This window comes from Octopus bimaculoides, chromosome 4 (assembly GCF_046866305.1).
Source record: "Octopus bimaculoides isolate indiv1 chromosome 4, ASM4686630v1, whole genome shotgun sequence".
In the NCBI taxonomy this organism is placed as follows: Eukaryota; Metazoa; Mollusca; class Cephalopoda; order Octopoda; family Octopodidae; genus Octopus; species Octopus bimaculoides.
Window position 1 is genome coordinate 40,907,713 of NC_142931.1, and position 22,723 is coordinate 40,930,435.

The 22,723-nt window shown below is 31.6% G+C and overlaps 1 protein-coding gene across 3 annotated transcripts in view; it reads left to right on the plus strand.

Moving 5' to 3' along the window:
• LOC106880460 (RAB11-binding protein RELCH homolog) overlaps positions 1–16,873 on the plus strand; it is a 245,776-nt gene extending 228,903 nt beyond the window's left edge. For all 3 annotated transcript variants that reach the window (XM_052967015.2, XM_052967016.2, XM_052967018.2), the window contains 3 exons: positions 12,975–13,091; positions 13,909–14,062; positions 16,313–16,873. In XM_052967015.2, the coding sequence (XP_052822975.2) occupies positions 12,975–13,091; positions 13,909–14,062; positions 16,313–16,442 (401 nt within the window). In that variant the 3' untranslated portion in view covers positions 16,443–16,873. The remainder of the gene's footprint in view (positions 1–12,974; positions 13,092–13,908; positions 14,063–16,312) is intronic.
• The last annotated feature ends 5,850 nt before the right edge of the window (positions 16,874–22,723 follow it).

The window sequence follows — 22,723 nt, forward strand, 5'->3', positions numbered from 1 at the left end:
TAATACAGAGTTGTTACTTTTCCTTCAAGACAAATGCAAACACCTTCATATAAGAAGAGAGATCAGTGAGGAAAAAGATATTAAATGTGCCAAACTGTAATTCAGAAAGTGAATGAAGGAATAGATTTAGGAATTATAATAGAAAAAAATTGAAAGGCAATGAACATATAGTAGAAAAAGAAGACAAATATGATGGTAGATGTAATACTTAAACACAAACATTTATACTACTTTCTAAATGTATGATACAATCCTGTTTGTATTATGCAATTTTAGTTTGGGTTCCTTCTGACTAAAGAACTCATGGATAAAATAACATCAATACTAAGAAGAGCTACTAACCAAATAACCTGTCTTGGAAAATCTAATGCAACCAAAGGGGTTAAAAAAAAACTCAAATTCCCAAGCTTGTGAAAGAAAAGTCTGAGTGAAAATGCTGGAAATATACTAGATGGTAAATGGACTCTATGAAGAAGATTTATGCAATTTTATTTCAGAAGGGAACCCTCAAGTGAATGTAGAACAAAAGGGCACAGTGATACTATCATATTGGAGAACATTAAACAGAAATAAAGTTAAGAGATATTTGGCTTAATAGGAAAAATGTTGAATAATTTGACAGAACTGGTAGCAGCTGAAAACATTAATCATCAACATCATTTTAGTGACCACTTTGCCAAGCTTGTAAGGGTTAGATGTAGTTTGCTTTGGCAAATTTTCAGTGGCTCGATGCCCTTCCTATCACCAACCCTCGCTTGTTTTCAAGAAATGTAATATTTCTCCAAGGCCAGACAAGTTCACATTGAAAGATTGGCAATGAAGAACACCACTTATATGATGGTGACACTAGTTTATAAGATAAGGAGGAACTCCTGTGCATACGCACCTCATACTTCTATCCATCTGCAAAATCAACTCTGGAGGCTTTGGTTGGTTTTGGGCTTTAGTAGAAGACACTTGTCCAAGGTGCCATGCCATGGAACTGAGCCCAAAACCAGGTGGTTGAGAAGTGAACTTAACCATACGGCCACACCTGTATCCATGCCTATTCCATGCCTGCATCTAGAATATTTTAAAAATTGGTTGGATAAACAGTGGAAACAATTAAGCGTAGAATGTAGTAATACTTTGAAAGTGGACATAATCTGGTGCACCACCCACCAAAGGAATCGGGAGTTCAGTATAAAACTTCACTAATGAACTTGGAATGGAAAACTGCTACAGCCATTACCACTAACATTGGCACCATTATTGTCCTTGTTATTATTGTTATCATTGTTGTCATCATCATTATTGTTATCATTATCATCATGCCACAAGTTGTGGTCACTCATCATCTTCACAAAATTCAGTGTCTTGAAATTAGCTTCCACAACTTCTTCCTCTGTCTTCTTCAGTGCTCTTCTCTAAAGGTTCACTTCCATTTGAACCACCTGACACTTTTCTACCAAAATACCTCTATCAATATGTATTATATGTTCATACCAACAATCTCCTCTCTTGCAAACTAAATCTGATTTGTCTTATACCCAATATGTTGGCTGTGTACTTACATTATGTATGCATCCAGCAGAGTATATTCAACTCTATAACTCTATCCTTTCTAGCCTTTGCCTTCAATACTTAATGTTAAACAATATGCTTTGTACATAAGTATGATATAATCAATTAGAAAGAATGACATTATATATATATATATATATATATATATATATATATATATATATATATATATATATATATATATATATATATATATATATATATATATAGAGAGAGAGAGAGAGAGAGATCCTTTGTTGCTACCTGAGGTAATAACTCTCTCCTGTTTTTACTCTGGCTGCTATACTGTCAGAGAACCTATGTCTGCTGTTAATTAGGTCACTTAGTTAATGGAAACTATCAAAGTGAATCTTCTAAACATTTCGAACAAATATATTTCATTGGTTGTACTTACTGCTAACTACTCTTGTGCATCTGCCACATATGAAGTCTTCCCTCTCTCAGCCTACCAATGATCCCACTATGCTCTTGTACATCTAGAATTCATATTGGATACATAGCATTCCTGCTTGCTCATTTTATTTGTATTGAACATGGCCAGTCCCCAGATAGCAAGTACAATGCTGTCTTTTTTCCTACTATCTAAAACTTATTGTTTTTGTTAGATTTAGCTGGAAACCGCTTAGTTTTCAACTTTGCTTCAACATTAAAAAATTTGATTTTTTAATTCTACAGATTCAGCTCTGAGAACTAGATAATTGACATATAAAATCTCTGAAGAATAAATGTTCTTAAACTTTTTTATTTTGGCCTGGTGAACAATGTTCATGTTTTTCATGCTGTTGATACTGCTAGATTGAATGGTGCTGCCCAGGTCAAATCTATAATGATATCTTTTAGGTAGCCAAAAATGAATGTGTACATTTGATATGTTTTTTTACTGTGAACCTTTCGTATCTTGTGTTCTTGTGGTTCTAAGTTGTCCTTCATTGAAATTCCAGTTCTTGTAAGGTTAAACTTATTTACAGTTTCTTGTTTTCTTGGTTTATGGTGTTTTTTGTCTATATTTTACCATTGCATTAATTGTCCTTCTTTTAGATTCTAATTTTGGTAAGAGTAATACTTGTCCAGGAATTTCTAGTTCATGGAGATTTTATTGTATATAATAAACAAGTGGAAGCTAAGAAACAAGCCTCAATGGATGTCTACTTGCACATAAAATTCTTCATTGGACTCAACGTTAACTCTCATCTTGTTGATGGCATCTCTGTATGTGGTTTGCATAGCGCTCACAGCCATTCACTTACATTTAGTTCTCTTAACTACCAAACAACAGAATGTGGTACTTTATCAAAGGTCTTTTCCAGGTTGACAAATGCTAGGTATAGTTGCTTGCTCTAAGCTGAGCACTTCTTTTGCAGTTGTCTTACTAGCAAAAGACATCAATGGTAATCTGACCTGGTATAACCAAAACCGAATTTCATCAAAACTAATTTTATCACTGACCAGTTGTTCTAAAACTCATTCTGCTACTTTTCCATCAATTTGGTACCTGTTGTTGGCAATTTGCCTTTATAGCACTTGATGAATGCTCCACCTGTTAGTGTTTATGAATCTGGTTGATATACAACTGAATAGTATGAACTCTTTTTAACAGGATGTGTTCAGTGTCTCAACAATCACTTCTGATTATTCAATTATTTCCTCTGTTTTAATATCCTTAGTTACATTTTCAACTATATAACTGTGCGTGAGAAGACCCGGCAAGCCAAGTAAGATCGTTGCCAGTGCCCCTGGACTGGTTCTTGTGCGGGTGGCACATGAGATGCACCATTTTGAGCGTGGCCGTTGCCAGTACCGCCTGACTGGCTCCTGTAGGATTTTCGAGCGAGATCGTTGCCAGTGCCCCTGGACTGGCTTGTGCGGGTGGCACATAAAAGACACCATTTCGAGCGTGGCCGTTTTCGTGCGGGTGACACGTAAAAGCACCCACTACACTCTCTGAGTGGTTGGCGTTAGGAAGGGCATCCAGCTGTAGAAACTCTGCCAAATCGGACTGGAGCCTGGTGTTGCCATCCGGTTTCACCAGTCCTCAGTCAAATCGTCCAACCCATGCTAGCATGGAAAGCGGACGTTAAACGATGATGATGATGATGATGATAATTGTCAACATAATTAGATGGTCTTTCTTTTAGTTCTACTTGTAGTTCCTCTTTGTCCTTTGCATTCTCTACATTCAGAAAATCTTTTAGTAGTATTTCCAAGCCTCTTTTTGGCATCAGTCAGGATAAATGTGCCACACTAATTCTGCACACATTTCCCCCTCAACAGTATCTTCTCTGGTCCTCTCATTACAATGAATTGGCAAACCCTTATTTTTCCAGCTTATTTCTTTGCCATGTATATCTAGCTTCTCTTCTGGTTATCTGTTACTGTTTGCTGTTTCTCCCCTGTTCTACTAACCTGACCAGACTTGTCACTTAGCTTTAATAGCTCTATCCACTGTACAATTTTGCCACTATGGGATTTTGTGGCATGCTCCAACAATAAACCTGGTCTGTGACTCTGAGTAAGATCTCATAGAAACTCCTTGTTATAGAGAGGAAATATGTCACTGTCTCCTCCATGACATACACTTCAACTAGAACTGTCTGAAGCTACTTTCAGTAAAAGTCTTTCAGCCTCCATACTTTCTGTCTTCAGATTGTCTTGTTTTTCTGGATCCATTTAGCTCTTAATCTGTTGTTACTAATCACTAGTTTATGTTGCATGGTACATTCTTCACTATGAAAGACTCTGTTCAATTTTACAATAAGCATTATATCTATCTGGCTTGTGTGTTCACCTGGTTAGTTGGTAATTAAGTGGCTGGCTGCTTTCTTGCAGTTTGACACATAAATGGTTTCATTATTTGTATCACAGAACTCAAAGAAATTTAATCTTTCCTTATTACTTATACCATACCTATTACTTCCATATATGCCAATCATAGTGTTGTCAAACATATTCGTTAAAATTATCAGTTATGATAAAATCACTGTCATTTGTTATTGTGATAGTCTGCAAGAGAACCTCATAGAAATGTTCCTTTTGTTATCTATCAATCTTGGTTGTGATATACATTCAAAGATCACTATTGCTATTGTGTTGCCTACGACTAGTCTAAACTTAATTATACCATCCATACTCTTGCTACTTTACTTACTTTACTTACTTTATCCAACCCCGAAGTATATGTATCTGTGTTGCATGGTCATGAGGAGTCTTACTGAAGTATCCCCAAATATTACCTCTTGTATTCAGTTCACATTTATTTGTCTCTGCTCCAAAATTTGTTCAAGATCTATCCATCATTGATGTTGGTAGCCCTGAAGTTTTCTACATGTAAAGAAGAAAGGTTTTTTTTTGTAGTGCTCATTACCTGTATTTTTGGCATCTAAGGGAGTCTTCACATATGGCTGGTTGTTTCTGCCTATCTATCTCACTGCTGTGCAAGTAGTTAAGTGTTAGTCCAGTATATGAAGTTGGAATTTTTCATTGTATTTGTGACTGTCGTGATTTTGGCATGGTTTCTTGACTTGGTGTATTTCATCATACATCCTGCACAAGAGAAGTTGTCTGTCAGGACTAAAGTATCTCTTCTAGATTGAGTAAATTTTTTATTCAAAGGTATTGTTCTCGTAAAACAGTTTAGAGAGCATTAACTCTTAGTCAACCCTCCTTGTAGGATCTACATCTCTATACAAATATTTATTTAGTGTTGTTGCTCTCCTAATTGGGCAGGCATTATTATGAATCTTGTTTCTCCAAAATACAACTAAGAGTGCATAAAGTGTTTTTGTTAGGAAGGAAAGGATGATGAGTTTGTTTGGAGTGTATGAATTGTTAGGAGCAGAGTGGAAGCTGACATAGCTAGGTGGGTTGGATATCAGGACAACTAACCCCTGACAATTGCCCTCTGGACAATAGCTCTCTAGAAAACGATTATTTCTATTTCATACAAATATCACAGAATCTTAAAGAAAATATTCAGTAAGGCTATCTAGAGCTGTCTTAGAAATGTATATCCACAAATCTCTAACTGCAACTAAAAGTCTATGAGCACCAGACAGACAGACAATAAACCTACCTTAAATGTAGAAATATGGTTAAAATAGAAAAATACCTGTCAGCAAAAATTGTACACAGAGCACTTGTAGAATCAGAGAGCATGATAAAGATGTATATTGGGTTAAATGGGAATAATTTTAAAATTAGATGCATACAACCCACTCATTCATTCAGCCTTAGGAGTAAGAGCAGGGTAACAGCACTTTCAAAATACATTGGACTTTTAAAGGACAAGAAAGAGCAGTACTATAATAATGTGGACTATTGTTGCAAAGGCAAAGATGTACAATGGCTGTTGTAGTTACTATCATAATTTCCAGAAAACTCCTGTTTTGTCATGCATGTATGCACATGTATGTGTGCACATGTGCATGCATGGGCATGTATGTACATATGTAAGTATAAGCTTGACTAAATTGAAGCCTTCTTACATTGGCAATTATATGGACATTTGCTATAGCTGTTGTATGTTTTTGCCTTGAAGGTAAAGGTGTGAGTGTGCATGCTTGTGTGTATACACTCTGGGTTGGGTTGTTAATGATAGTTGTGAACAGCTCAGCCTGAGGTGAGGTTGTCAACTTTTGATACAATAAACATACACACACGCCCCCCCCACTTTTAGCTAAGACTGAGCAGCTAGAAACAAATGTGATTGATTGTTTTGTTTCTTCAATTCTACACATTGTTCAGTTACTTTCTGTATTTTACTTCATTATATTTTTTATTAGTTTCTGCTAAGAAGAATTTTGTTTGTGTAGCAAAAAAAAAAAAAAAAAAGCAAAAAAGCTTTTGGCTTCAGGAGTTTTGTTTTGCACACTTTTTAGCTTGTGCTGAGTTTTTTCTTCTCTCTTTGCCCTCTTTCACATTGTTCAGACTTGTCAGATACTGGCCATATAGCAAATTTTCTTCCTCACCTCTTAATATGACATTTTGTAAGCTTATTTTCAGTTAATTTTTTTATTCATTTTTTTTTCTTTAATAATTTATGTTATTTCTCCATTTTCCTATCATCTGTCTGTCACTTTAGCTTGTGTTTTATTGTTTTGTTGGCTCCTTGAAGATGGAAAAATTTTTATTTGTTGTCTGTGTTTTGAAGCTATTTGTATTAGTTTCTCTTTATTTTTTTCACTAGATATTTTCCACTAGATATATTACCAAATATTTTTGTAGTTCTACAGTTGATATTTAATAATTTTTTAGTTGCAGAAAACCTTGCCTCTCTTTATTTATGATAAATATAAGTTTTCTGAGTTGGATTTTAGACAGTGTTTTCTAAAGGTAGTAATTATTTTTCTTGTCCAGTTGTGAATATTGCAATTATAGTTTATTGCTAGAAAAGCTAGATTATTGATACTTATTGCCTTATTTTTTTTCACCTTATTTAATTCTTTTATTTCATTTAGTTCTGTTACTTTATTTAGCTCTGTTATTTGATTCAATTCTCTTTTAGATATTAATCTAATGTGCTTTATAATGTTCATGCTTTACCTTTTCTCTCATTGATGCATGTGATTTGTAAGTTTATTAATTCCTAAGAATTTTTGCATGCTTGCTCTAATTTTCATGTCCCTGCTTCATTATCTAACACAGTAGCAGTGACTTTTGATAATTTTCCTCTCTTCAGAATTGCAAAAGTGCATTTTTCTAATCCAAATTGCAAATACAATTCTCTTTTGAGTCCATTTACTGTCTGCAACATTGTTTCCAGTTGTTTATCATCTACAGTAGACAACTTGAGGTCATCCATATGCAAAATAACATTCATAGCTGAGATTAGAGTGACTTAGCATGTCGGTGAAGGTGTAAATGCTAGGCAAGAAATGAGTGGAACAGAGTCTCCTTGGAACAATCCTCTTTCAATAGGGAAGAGCTTTATTATTATTATTATTATTATTATTATTATTATTATTATTATTATATAATTCTCTCTTTTTCAAGCTGCTGAATTATTTGCTGTTTATTCATTACCTGTTTACTGCAGCTTCTTATTGTTGGTGCTGCCTTACTTATGGATAATGTTTCTAAGACTCCACAGCCAAGGAATTCTATCAAATGCTTTCTAGTTCTCAATCCAAGACATGCTCAGTTTCTTCAGTTTTAGTTGTTGATCAGTAATTGATCTTTTCAACCTTGTGAGCTTTTGCAACATCCTTTCTCTTCTTCTGAAAGGAAGTTTTTTTTTTACAGATATTTATCCACTATGATATTATTGATAGTGAGGCTTTATATACTACAGGTATACTTGTTCTTTTGAACATTGACATCTTTGGTGATGTTTTGCTGTACATACTCATCCACTCCCAAGTTATTTTTACTTCTCTTGCTGGTGGTACTACATTGATTTCTATTTTATTTTTACCTAGTTCTTTGGAAATGATTTTGGATTGGAGTTCAACTGTTTGTTTTGTTTGGAAGGTTATTGTAACAATGGATTATTTTTGCAATTTAGCAAGAAACTATAGTTTTAGATGTTTTTGATTTTGGTGCTTCTTTTTTGTTGGCTATGTTTCTGTATTATTTGTCTTTCTGCTTTCTTTTTTATTCGTTTCTGTCATTCTATTGAGAGATCTTTCTTTCATTTTCCATCTTCCTTCTTATGTTTGTTTTTCATGATGTTTACTTATTAAAATTATTATGTTTTCAACCATTTCATGCAAGTTTCTATTGCACCACACTGTGTTTGTGTTGTTTTGTCTTTTATAGCAGTATGTATGTATGCTACATCTGATTGTTACTCTGTTGTATGGTTTGACATGTTGATTCTTGTGTTATTTTTGTGCTTAGTCTGTTGGATATAATACATTCTTGTAAGTTTTTGTTGCTTATTTAAAAATGTTTCTGGTAATGTTTCATATGTGTGTGAGTTGTGTTGCGTGTTATAAGACTAGGTGATAATTGTGCAGCATATGTGCTGTGTGGGTGGCACTTGTGTAGAATGTGAATTGTATGAGTTGTCGGTGTGTGTGGGAGGTTTTATAAAATCATGTGCTGATTATGTAAGCATATGCATTGTATTATGTAGAATATATGCTGTGTGGGTTGTATGCGTTATTCAATGGTGATTCCGTTGACAGTGTGTAATGTTATTTTATTATGTGATGATTGAAGAGAGTATGTGTTGTATGCATTGTACTGTGAGTGTACAGTTTGTGTTACTATTGAGTTTAGAGTGTTTTGAGTAGGATGTGGGCTTCCTCTAGCAGGGTTATATTTCTTAGACTGTATTTAGTTGCTAATCCTGGTATAATTTTTTATGTTTTGTTATTTGTGCTATTTTCTTCATAACTAGTGCTCCAGTTATTTGTTTTACCTATCATATCTTATATCCTTCATACTTTCATTTCAAGATCCCATACTTTGACAGTTTCTTGACCCCCTTATGATGATAGAATCAGTAGAGTGGCATGTTGAATGTATTGCAGTATTTAGTTAGGTCTCTATCCATTCTTAGTTTTAATTTGCATTTTCTCATTTCAGGTTCATAAAATAAGTACTAGTGGAGTATCTAAAAATACACAAAAATATTATGGGCTTGTGCTTGCTTATGTTAAAAATTATTATTAGTTTTAAAATAAAATATGGTCTGTTGTCTTCTGCTGAACCGGGGTCACCCCTTGACCCTAGGGTCACAGTAGGTCCTCATCTCATGGAGAGTACATGGCGTAAAATGTGTGCAGAACCTAGCAACACTATTTTCTGAAGTTCCCCCACATTATTATTATTATTATTATTATTATTATTATTATTATTATTATTATTACTATTATTACTATTATTACTGAGTAAGAGAACAGCTTATGTCATCAAAGTGATACTGGGGTACAAATATACAAAACCCAATATACCCATCATGACTACCCTTTTGATAAGGGTACACCAAGTACATGCATCACAACCATATGTGTACATTGTGGTGACCTCATATCATTATAAAATGCACATGACCTTGCAGGTGGGGCCTAGTTAGAATTTTCTTCAGGTCGAGTTGTTCATTCTGCTCAAAATGTCATTGAATATAAGTTGTTTAAGGATGATGAATGAAACACCCCTGTTTCAAGAAGTGAATTATTCAAACCTTAAAGAATTCTTCTCAACACATGGCTATGATATTTCCCTTACTACTACTGCTCATGATTAGAGATGCACATATTGTCGGCCACTAAGGGACATGCTCAACTGATTAAGGTCAAACGACTGACAAGCAAATCTGTGTTTTTTTTTGCAAACTTTTTGCTGTAGCACATATTTTACACCAAGGCAAAACATGTACTTGTTAACACTTTCAATCAGCTAAGATCAGAAGTCATGAGAGCCACAGACTTGTACTGCATCAAGACTACTACTACTACTACTACTACTACTACTACTACTACTACTACTACTACTACTACTACTACTACTACTACTACTACTACTACTACTACTACTCTTCTTCTTCTTCTTCTTCTTCTAATACAATCAATGTGACAGAGTGTGTGACAAAAGTGAATCTTTAACGTTTTAACATTTAAACTGACCATATCTGGCTGAAATATTCTGTTTTATGTTGAAACTGACCATTTATCCTACAATTTCATTCTAAAAATAAACAATCACATTATTTGAAATCTCAAAGCTATAAGAAAATGCATGATTAATTCAAAACAATGTGAGTAAATGAGCATTACATGTTACAGAGTAATCTGAATGCTAGAAGGTTGAATTATAGATACAATCCATCCAATGAATTTCTGTACCATTTCCATCTACCTATTTTTTAAGTTTCTTTGAGAGGGCTTGGGTCAACCCAATGCTATTGTAAAAGGCACTTGCACAAGATGCCATGCGGTGAGATTAGACATGAGACCTCATGCTGCATACACATATGCATGAATACATGTGCATACAAGTTTGTGCATGCCTGTGTGTATGCACATAAGCACACTGATGTTGAATATGCACTTACACTTGTATGTGTGTGGTTATGTGCATATAGGTGTGTGTGTGTGTGTGTGTTTTGTACTAGAAGTATGATAATATGCATCCTGTATTCACGTCGTAAAATAGCTGGTGACAGAAAGGTGTCCATCTGTAAAAACCATGTAAAAGGACATCATCATCATCATCGTCGTTGTTGTTTAATGTCCGCTTTTCATGCTGGCATGGTTTGACATGAGGTAGCTAGGCAGAAGACTGCATAGACTTCTGTGTCTGTTTTGACGTGGTTTATTATGGCTGGTTGCCCTTCCTAACACCAACCACCCTGCAGTGTGGACTGAGTACTTTTTACACGACACCAACATAGGCGAGGTCAGTTTTAGCATAGTTTTTACTGCTGGATGCCCTTCCAAATACCATTCACTTTGCAGTGTGGACTGGATGCTTTTTACGTGGCACCAGCACTGACTGTATGGTAAGAAGTTTACTTCCTAACCACATAATTCCAGGTCCAGCCCCACTGTGTGGCACCTTGGGCAAGTGTTTTCTATTATAATCCTGGGCCAACCAATGCCTTGTAAGTGAATTTGGTAGAGAGAAACTGTGTAAAAGCCCATCATGTATGTGTATCTGTTTGTGTTTGGCTTCCATCATTGCTTGACAACCAATGTTGGTTTAGCAACATATAGAATTAGTGTTCGGGTAGAATTAGTGATAGAATTAGTGTTCGGGTTGATTTGTTTGACTAAACTCTTTAAGGTGGTGCTCCAGCATGGTTGCAGTTCAGTAGCTGAAACAAGTAAAAGATATAATAGCTCCTCCTATATATATATATATATATATATATATATATATATATATATATATATATGTATGTATGTATATGTATATATAAAGGAGACCACTAGGTGGACTGTTAATGTGCTAGAAGAAGATCACATGTAATGTGTCTACTAAGACTGAATTGTTCTTAAAGCAAATTCAGTAAAGTAGTAAAACGTATGCGAGCAGGACAAGTGAAAATTACATAAATATATACAAAATTATCTGCAAACTAGTTTCAAAATTAACATTTTCTTACCGAAAATATCTGTTTTCGGTAAGAAAATGTTAATTTCGAAACTAGGGCCTTGTTGATGTGTGTGTGTGTGTGTGTAAATGAGTGTCACCATCATGCCAGTGATGTCCTTCATTTCCAATCTTCTGTGAAAACATGTCTGATTTTTGGGGAAATATTGCCTTATTTGGAAATCGTTGACGGTGTCTGGCCATAGAAAATCTGCTTTAGCAAATTCCATCTGACCTATGTGAGAATGGAAAAGTGAACATTAAAATGATGATGATGGTGATGTTTTCTTGCATTGGTTTGGCCAATCACAAACAGTGGTACATCATCCATTTTAGCTATTTAAATACAAGTTGAACTGTTTTGTCTCTCTTCTATCACCAAGATTTTACTTTGCATCCATGAATAAGCTATATAATATCTGTCTGTCTGTCTGTCTGTCTATCTGTCTGTCTCTATCTCTCTCTCTCTCTCTCTGTCTCTCTCTCTGTCTCTCTGTCTCTCTCTCTACTCAGCTCCCCCTTGGTTGTGCTTCAATAGAATAGAATTGGCTAGCTTAAATCTTATAACATGTTAAGTTGGATGAAAAGTCATTTGCTGATTGTTATTTCTGCTAGTTCAGAAACACATTATCTGCTTTTCCTGTTTACTACTGGCCAGTATCTATTTCTATACATTGACCTTATAAATAAGAAAAAAATGTTTATAAACACTTTCTACAATACAATTGACCTTGTGAAAGAAGAAAATATTTACAAACATTCTCCCAATACATAATGCACAGACAAATTTCTATTAAAATCATGTAATCAAATAGTTATTTTTCATTTTCGTGTTTTTGTAACCTGTACTTGCAACCCATGTAAGGTCTATATGCTATTGAATTATTATACCAACAATACCGGAAGAGGTCTGTTTTCTGTTGATATGCAGGAAATGAATGAAAAGTGATATATAATTCTTCTTTTTTCTATGAATATTCTTTTTATCATATAAAGAAATTGTGTATGCTACATAATATACATGTATATTTATGTGCATCTGTTTATCTCGATCTATCTATCTATCTATGTATGTATCTATCTATCTATCTATCTATATATATATATATATATATATATTTTTTATGTGTATATATGTATGTGCATCTTTATATGTGTATATGTATGTGTGTGTATATATGTACACACACCCACACATAAATAATTTTGTTAAAGGTATGCTCTATATCTGACTGAAATTAATGTTAAGTCATGGGGGCACACTTTACATTTTATGTGGTATGTTAGAGATGTTAATCAGTTTTAATTCAGTGTCAAAAGATATTTTAAATTGAAGCATCTACTTTATATTGCTGTCTCTCTTACTTTCTTTCCAGTTGTGCTCCCACGCCTGGCTGCAATGGCTCTTGCTAATAACAGTATAACTAACGAAATCAAAAAGACTGATGTTGCTCTGCAGCTCTTTGAGGCCTACAGCGCCATGTCTTGTTGCTGTATCCTTTATTTATTGATGATTTCTTAATATAATAACTATTACCTATTGTTTTATGAAAAAATACTGTTGTTGTTTTTTTGTTTCTTATTGTTGTTGCTTTTATGATATTAAGCTGGTAGTTTCACAAAAACTGCAATGCATCAGACTAAATTACTTATACTAAAAATTAATATTTATCCCTACTTAAAAGTGCATGTAAGCACTCTTGTTTATCACTAGCAATGTACACAAGAGTGCTTATATGCACCAAAAAACCATATGAGAAGTTCTCTCATGGTAACTATCACAGTATTCTGTAACTTTTGGTATTAATACGGCTTCTATCACTAATAATCATTATTTATACTATTTAGTGTTGCTCCTCTGTATTCTGAGTTCAAATCCTGCTGTGGTTGGCCTTATCTTTTTATCTGTCTGAAATCAAGAAAATAAATACTAAATGTATTAAAATTAATTTAATCAATTAAACCATGTTTTTACAAATTTCTGGACTTTTATCAGTGTAAGACATTATTATTATATGCAGTTAGAGATCACTGTGTGGTCTCTGAATGCATTGTAAATTAGACTGGCATTATAGGGTTTTCAAGTAGTATACCTCTCTTATTTTCATAGTCTCTAGATGTGTTCCTTAGTGGTAAAATCGAAAAAATATAGAAACAAATAAAATAATCTGTGACATGAGGTGTTTGTTGGCTTTTATGCTTAGATGTTAAAAGAAAATGTTCAATATGTGTGAGATATAGATGGACTGAGGATTGTTGATAATGTCCATGAATTTTATAATGTCTATTAAATCCTTAATTACAAACTAGTCATCAATGATCAGTTGGTGCAGGAAGCCATGCTACCTGGATTACGGTACCTTCGCCAAGACTTATCACAGCTTGCTCCTGAGAGAGAGGAGGTGATGAGTTCTATGATCAAAGAATATGAAGCAAAGCTAGATGCATCAAAATCTTTAGAAAGGTAAGTGTTATCTCATAGTCTATGTTGTCACAATTTCAATGTTTTCATGTGTTGTATTTCTTGAAAATATAGTCTTCTATAAGAGCTGGCCAACAATTGACTTTATCAAATGTAATGGAGTAAAGTGTTAATAATCAGTTTGTAGTTGTACAATGGTAGATTTTGATATCTAATCATATGTAATATTGTTATTATAAATAATAAAGTCAAAGCGAGTATAAGGTGTGTGTGTGTGTGTGAGAGAGTGACCACAATAGCTCGATAACAAGGCAATTATAAGAACATTTCTTGATTTGATACAAATATTTTCTTGCAGCTGCAGCCAGCTAATTTCTTAGTATTTTGGAGATCTTTCTATGAATGCTAGGAAAGTGAAGTATTACAATAGAGCTGGGTTAGTGTAATATGGTCAAAAGTATTGTTTGAATGAACGTTTGTGATCTTAGTTTTGGAAGGAAGCCATGTGTAAGTAAAGAGTATTTACTTGAATAAGTTCTGTAGGAGATAAAATATAGATTTAATGGTAAGTGAAACAATATGTGCTGCGTGATCTCTGTGGCTAAAATGAAGCCAGAATGTTTTACAGATCAGTAACCATTATGGTATATGTTGGAAATATGAACAAGAAGACATGACTTGTTAGGAACCAGAGCTTATCAGTTAGAGACAGTTTGCTTGCAAAGAGAATAGTGTTATTTTGGATATAGTGGAGAAAATCAATGACTGAAAGAGATGTGCCATTTTGGTAGGAGGAATAGTTTTCTATTGTTAACACTTGGCCTCTATACAGCAGAATTTACTTACTTTCTCTCATTAGATACTCCTTATACATGTTTTTTTTTTCCATTTTTTTAATGTACTCATTAGTGTTTTTATTATGGATTAACAAGTTTTTCAAAGATTTTATATATTTTATTTTTTGATTCTTTTATTTGTTTCAGTCATTTGATTGTGGCCATGCTGGAGCACTGCCTTGAATGTTTTTTTTTTTAGTTGAACAAATCAACCCCAGAACTTATTTTATTTTATTTTTTTTAAACCTAGTACTTATTCTATCTGACTCTTTGGCCAAACCGCTAAGTTATGGGGATGTAAACACACCAACACTGGTTTTCAAGTGGTGATGGGGGGATAAACAGACACCAAGACACATACATACATACATACATACATACATTTATATAGACACATACGACAGGCTTCTTTCAGTTTCTGTGTACCAAATACACTCACGTGGCTTTGGTCAGCCCAAGGCTATAGTAGAAGACACTTGTCCAAGGTTTCATGCGGTAGAACTGAACTCAGAACCATGGGGGTTGGGAAGCAAGCTTCTTGCCAAACAACCATGCCTGTTCCTATATTTCATGTTATTTATTCTTGATTAATAACTGGAATAATTGTACTTCAATTATGTCACTGTTGAGAAAGATTTGAATGGTACAACTCTCATGTATCCTTCCATTGAAGTCAATTGAACACATATCCCATTGAATACATAAAATGAAGAAATTGATTATCTATCACATTAAGTTAAAGACTGATGATTGTGAGATGTTTTACATATGCTAAAAAAAACAAACTTTCATCTAATTGCGTTCTAGTTTGATTTTTCTCTTGATCCTTATCTAACTTTTACACTCATTACTAGAGGTTACCTTTCTTAATCATACTCATACTATTAATCCTTAATAGAAACAACAAAATTATGATTGAACTTTCTGTTGTTTTCTGTATGTGACAACATATTTACTAGTTTGATTACTGATGCTCATAGCTTTTTCCTTTCTTTTGTTTGACATTCTTATGTGTTAGGAGGTGCTATTTATCAGTTTATATTTTATTAGAACCTTTTTCAATCTTCAATCATTCAGTTACTTTGTCATTTTGTTTTAGACTTTTGGAAAATTAATTTTGTTTTATCAGTTATCCACCCAAAAATGTATGATTGTGTTATAAATATATTATTGTGGTTGCTATGTATAAAAAAACTTGCATCTACTAAAACATTCTGCTGGCTTTAAATGTTCAAAGCATTCTTTTGAATATCTAAAGTTTTTTTTTTGAACTAATTTATTTATTTTGATTTTCTATTGCTAAAATACAACAACAAAAAAACTGTACTTTGCAAAGAAGCTATTACTTTCACACAAAGATACTCTGACTTAATTTAATTTTGAGTTTGGCTGAAAGACATTTCAAATGTAAGAAAATATGTAATTTTTTCTTTTTTCTCTTTTCTTTTTGTTTTAGGAGTCCTAGTCAATCAGTATCTCCGACCCCTGGTGGAAATGCTGAGGATGTCAGAGCAAGAGTAATGAGCAAAATCAAAGATACAACTTCAAAGGCTCACATTCCTAATATCTTCATGCGTAAGAAGTAGCCTCTAACTATGTTATCATTCCCAGAATTGCCTCTTTATCTTCTTCTTTACAAATAGATAAAGTTGTTAGCACAAATTAAAAAAGAAAATCATGAAATATTAATTAAAAACTTTTCTTTTGTCTGTGAAATAATGGCTAACATTATAATAAATATTTTATTCTATTATTAGCCAAAAAAAATCATGATTATATCGAAATATTCAACATATATGGTGGCCTCTACACTTTAAAAAATCTTTTTCTCCATTCTCATATGAAAAATTTTCTTTGTTATATTTAATGATTTTTTTTTGTTTATTTAACTACTGATGTCTAAGGTAATATAATAATGTAACAATAAGGAAAAGGATAATAGTTATGCATATTATGATATAAATAAAACTTAGATGTCAAAAAAATTGTTCCAATAAAGTAATTTGAAAATAAAAAAGCAATTTCAATTGATTTGTTTCTTGCTTGACAAAATGATATAGGAAAAGGGCAAAATTATATATATATATATATATATATATATATAATTTTTAGTGGAAAAAAGGGATCATTGAGTAAATAGTTGTTTGAAAGCCTTGTTTTATTTCACTTTTGCTGATTAGAGAGTAACTGTTTAAGAACTTTGGAAATTAACTCTATATATTAAATTCTTGACTACAACACTTAGATTACTTGAAATTTTTACAAGATTTTGATAAAATTTATTCAGAGTGTTGTATTTTTCTCCTAAATTGAATGTTCAACAATGTGACACTAATTTACTTTTGTGATCGCATCAACCAGCTTGGTTTAGTCAATACATAAACCATTTTTTTTTCTTGTTCAGGTTAAAGAAAGCTTTTTTTTTTATAAAAAAAAATACAAAGTCAAATTGCTATTCAAAGTTTACTGTTTTCTTAGGCTTCAGATATAAATGCACACAAAGTGTATACATATTGGTAGCTATGCCAGGTATCTTAATTCAGACATTTTGTCTTTGTAATAGTTTGAGGGTTTCATTTTTATATTTATTCTGTTTTCTTTTAATCACATCTGTATTAGGAAACTGAAATTAAATTACTTTTTGTAGATCCTTATTTAGACTTTGAATATTACCATTAAGTGTCTTTAGAATACATTTCTGCAAAAAATGAAAAAAATCAAAGAAAGAAAAACAAATTAGATTTTTCTACACTTTTTATGATTTAAAATTTTCTAATTTACCATAATTTTCCAATATTGTCTTCCCTATGTTTTTTAAAATTAGTATTTGTAGCAATGGAAGTTTTGCACAAACTACCTTTTTTAATACTTCTGAAAATGGTTGTATCTTTTAATTGTACTTTGTACTCTTTTGTCTGTTTCCATTTATCATTCTACATCGATGGGTTCTATATAATATAGCTAAATTGTGGTTTAATTCTTCTGCTAACCCTTGCTTTACAGTCCTAAATTCTTATATACTCTTCTTTGGTATCTATTATTTTTTTGTATGATTCTCTATTGATATTTTGGGGGAAATATTTTACTTCTAACTTGGATAAAACCAATTTAATCAAGTTTAATTATAAGTTGATACTTTAAACAAATTTCTAAACCATTTTATTAGATTAATGCTATTAACTGGTTTCAGTATTTAAACGTTACAAGGGCAGGATTTGGTAGAAATAGTAAAGCCTTTCAGTGTATAGTTTTGTTCCTCTGTTTTCTGGTTTCAAATCCTGCTGGGGTTTACATTGCCTTTCATCTCTCCAGGGTTCATTAAAATAAGTACCGGTCACATACTGTGAATACATTGGTTGGTCTATTAATTATATCTTCCCTTTTCACAAATTGGCAATGTGCCTAGATAAAAAGAAATTACTATTTCAAAGTTAAAAAGCAAAATAATAATAATAATAAACATTTATTCGTTTTTCTTTCTTCAGTTCTTTATAATAACTAAATTTTCTTAGCCACTCTTTTTTTTTAATGACAGGGACTGGTAATGTGAACATTCATGATGTAAAATCTACCCTCCCCCTTTTCACTTCTATATGATCATTCCCTACAATATTGACAGCTGACATTCATAGATGAAATTTTCTCTTTTTTCTTCTTCTATCAATACAGATATTCATTCCTTACTGCAATCAATGTTGACATAATACATTGAAACACTTCTCTTAAAACTGAAATGGTTAGTGCATTTTAATAGGAATATTCTGTATGCCATTATTGATTTGTTGTACTGACTGTGGACATTTTTACTCTCCTTTATTTTTTCCCCTTCATTTCTCCTTTTCTTTCTCCTCAACTCATTAGTTAGGATTTTAAGCCTTAATTTACACAGAGATCAGAACAGTTTGTGAAAGTGAGCAATCATTAACCATTTACAGCTGATTTTAATGATGCATACTGCAACCTTCAAAATCTCTGCAAGACTATTAATATAGAATCAAAAAAGAATTACAATATTGGACTTTTTTTTCCTTTTTGTTTATTAGATGGTTACTGCATCCTCTGCTGAGGTGATATTTTATGGGTTTCACAACCAAGCTGAGCCCATTTCTTTCCAGGTGATTTATTGTAAACTATTTAGACCAAAGCAATTTTGTATGACATATTAGGTTTCCCATTTAATCTCATGAACTCAGAATAGATAATAAATAAGTGCCTGCATGTTAATGCCTTGCTTAATTATCCTCTCAAACTTCCGGATATTATATTTCTATTTATAAGAGACATAGCTCTGTAGATGAGGAATAATACAAAACAATGGTTGTCATTTCCTTCATATAGCTATTTTTGATTTGAATGAAATTGTTTGAAGAAAGTGGATATAAATATACACTCTAGAATGGGAGTTTAAATCATTGTGTATACACACACACACATGCACGTGTCCACACACACATACAAACACACATTCATACACATATAAACATACAAATGCATGCATGAACATGCTATATACAATCACATGCACATGTCTGTCTTTATATAAATGATATGAACTAAACATTCTAAGACTTGTGACAAAAAAAAAATACAAATTTAAATTTTAAAAAATTATTATTTACTTGAGTATGTACGATTGTATGTTTTGTATGTATGTTGGCCTGCAAAATCTCAGAAATAATATTTGGTTATTTAGTTTTAAGTATTTATTCCTTTTAAAAAGTATCAATATCCATTAGTAATTTTCAAAAAAACAAAAAACAAAAAAAAACAAGCTGCTTTTAGATATAGAAATGACTTTTTTTTTTTATAGATGTTTCAATAAGAAAATGTACTAATTTTATACAACAAAATTGCTGGCTTCTTTTAAAATTATTATTCTGGAATAAAAACATTGAAAATTACTTTAAAAAAATTATTTCTTTGATTTTTACTCATCTCATTTTCCAAACAAAACAAAACAAAACAAAACTTGGTCCATAGAGTTTTTCTTTCCAATCTATTTTTCCATTTTCTTCTGTCTATGAAATGTAAACATAATTAAATTGCATTTAAACTTAAATTATTCAATGTCTGAATTTAATTCAAAAATACTAGAAAAGATTAAATAAATAGAAAAGATTTGATAAATAAAAAACAAGATGCCTCAAGTTTCTTATACAGTAAGGAAAATATAGATTATATCATATTAGTGTTTTGAAAATGATTATTGAGTAAAACAAGAAGAGCAATTTAGCTTGTTAGTTGGTACAAAATGAATTTAAGACTTTTACAGTGTTGTACTCTATATCATGACTACTACAACAACAACAACAATAATGATAATGGCCAGCATTCATCTTAAGTATTAATGACAAAATAAGATTACTTCTTTTGAAGAAATTAACAAATATACCCTAAATAATTTTCACAATGTAATGCGTTCTTTAAAATACATAGTGAGCATCCAAAGTTCTTAACTGATTTTGTTTAATACAACCAAGATAAAATATTAAAAAAAAATTCCTAAGATATTAAAATTTCAAATAACACTAATTTAAAGTTTTAATTTTATGAAAAGGAAAATAATATTATTTTTAACTTAGTGGTAAACTGATACAAGTTATCATAGGTGATAACTATTTCTCTGGAATTTTGTTAAAAGTGATGCCAAAATTATGGTAGGGGAGAAAACAAAAATCTGATACATTTGCTTCAGATTTGTCTGATGACAATGTTTAAAGTTTTATTTAGGACAGTGAATGGCAGAATTAGTAGAGTGCCTGACTAAATACTGTCCGATGTTTAGTTACGTCCCTTTACAGACTGAATTAAAATTCTGCTTGGGTCAATAAAATAAGTACCAGTAATAAATTGGGTGTAGGTTACATCATTTATAATTCTCTAAAAATCTATGGTTTGCGTCAAGGTAAAAATACCAATATTTTAATATTGTTTAAATCTATATAACCTTATGTTACAGTAAATAGTGAGATATTCCTACTTCAGTAAAAACAATTTAAACATAAAAAAATGACTCGCTATTTGAATTTCATAAAAAAATAGTTGTAGTTTACGTTAAAAATTCTGGATGAAAAAAAAATCAGTCTTAGAGAAAATTGCAAAATTGTTCTTTATTAATTTTAGCATCTGGAAAAAAGAAAGAAAAGCCTTTTACCGTACCAAATTATATTATAGTGAATAAGCGATAAGAGAAAATTCTATTCCAGTTAAAGGTAAAGAAGTACAAATGAAAATAAAAAAGTTAGTTTTCTGTTTTAGTTTTAAATGTGACAAAATTATTTAAAATTAGAAAACTATTATCTTCTTATCTGTTCTAAGATGAGTTTCCTGCTATGGCAAACTCGTTTCTTATTCATTTAATATCTCACAACTGTTACATGACATAAAGCAAATTATTTTTTTTAAAACTCATTTCAAACAGATTATTATTATTATGTGATAATTTTAATTAATGACAAAACTACTTTAAAAGACTTTTCAATCGTAGCCTAACTGATTTCAGTAAAAATAAGTAAATGAGCAAATATATTTCAATTATAAGAAGAATGATCTTTATAAACAAAAGTGTTTCTTTAGAGATTCTGATAAAAAAAACAAAAAAAAAATAAAAACAATAAAAACAGCCCCTCTATAATTAAATTACTTATTGACGAGCTATTCTCATAAAAAATTTAATATGACATAGAATTAACATTACATATTTTTAAAATATCAAAGTTGTTATTTTTAAAGAAAATAAAAAGAACCAGTTTAAAATGTTCTTGAGACAAATATTTGTCACACTGTATAACATTAGGTTTATTTGAAGCCATTTCATAATGGATTCTGCCAGGAGGAACAAACACAGACATTTTTCTTCCTAATTTTTTTTTTTTTTTTAACATCTGAATTTCATCTGATTATTTCCTTGGATTCATATATTAACGGTATTGTGATTGTGTACTTTGATTGATGTTGTTCATCTTTCTTTTTTCTTTTTTTTGGGGGGGGGGGGGGGAATTTCCATTTTTCTATGGTAGTAGGCTAAAAAATTCTTCAAGCAATTTTGCATGACATAGTCTAAAGGTTATTAAAATTTTCTATTGGAACATCTAATATTTACCTTTTTGATAATTCCAGCTTATGCCTTGTTATCGATTTTATCTCAGACTGCTTAAAAGTTTTATACTATCTATACTATATTAAAGCTAGCAAGCAAAAACTTGTAATAACATTTAGCCAACTACATAGTTTTCAGTGAAAACTTTTTCTATATTTTACGGGTGTACTTTAGGTTAGAAATGGCTTTTACTCTCATGGTTGTCTGCTTAGTTTTGTGGTATCTAACTGTATTTGTAGAAGTACACTATTCTTTAGATACAGCTTTTTTTTTAAAGTTTGCTAATATATTTGATACTAAATTTTTACTGGAAGATTTATAATACCTTTGCATACAACATATTGTGTCTTCACATTTAAATTTGGTTTGTTTTACAGTAAATAAACTGGTAATTTAATAAAATTAAATTAACTTGTTGATTATGTTAGAAATAATTTAGGGAAGAAAAGACTTCCTTTGATGTAGTAATTAAAAAACATGTAGAAATTTAAATTAGGATTATTAATGAAAGTAAATTAGATAATTTTAGATAAATGAAATTTGATTTTAGTTAGTTATCCTTTTGATTGAACAAAGTAAGTATTCTTTAGTATTATTTGTTTCTAAATATAAAAATAACTTTCTTTATTTCATGTGTGTTTACCATTTTTAGTATATATAATGCTAAATATTACCTGAAGTATGACTTACAGATCTATTTTCTCTTTTGTGTTCTTATTTCTAAATAAAAGGCAGGTTTATTTTGACCAAGCATGAACACTAAGACTT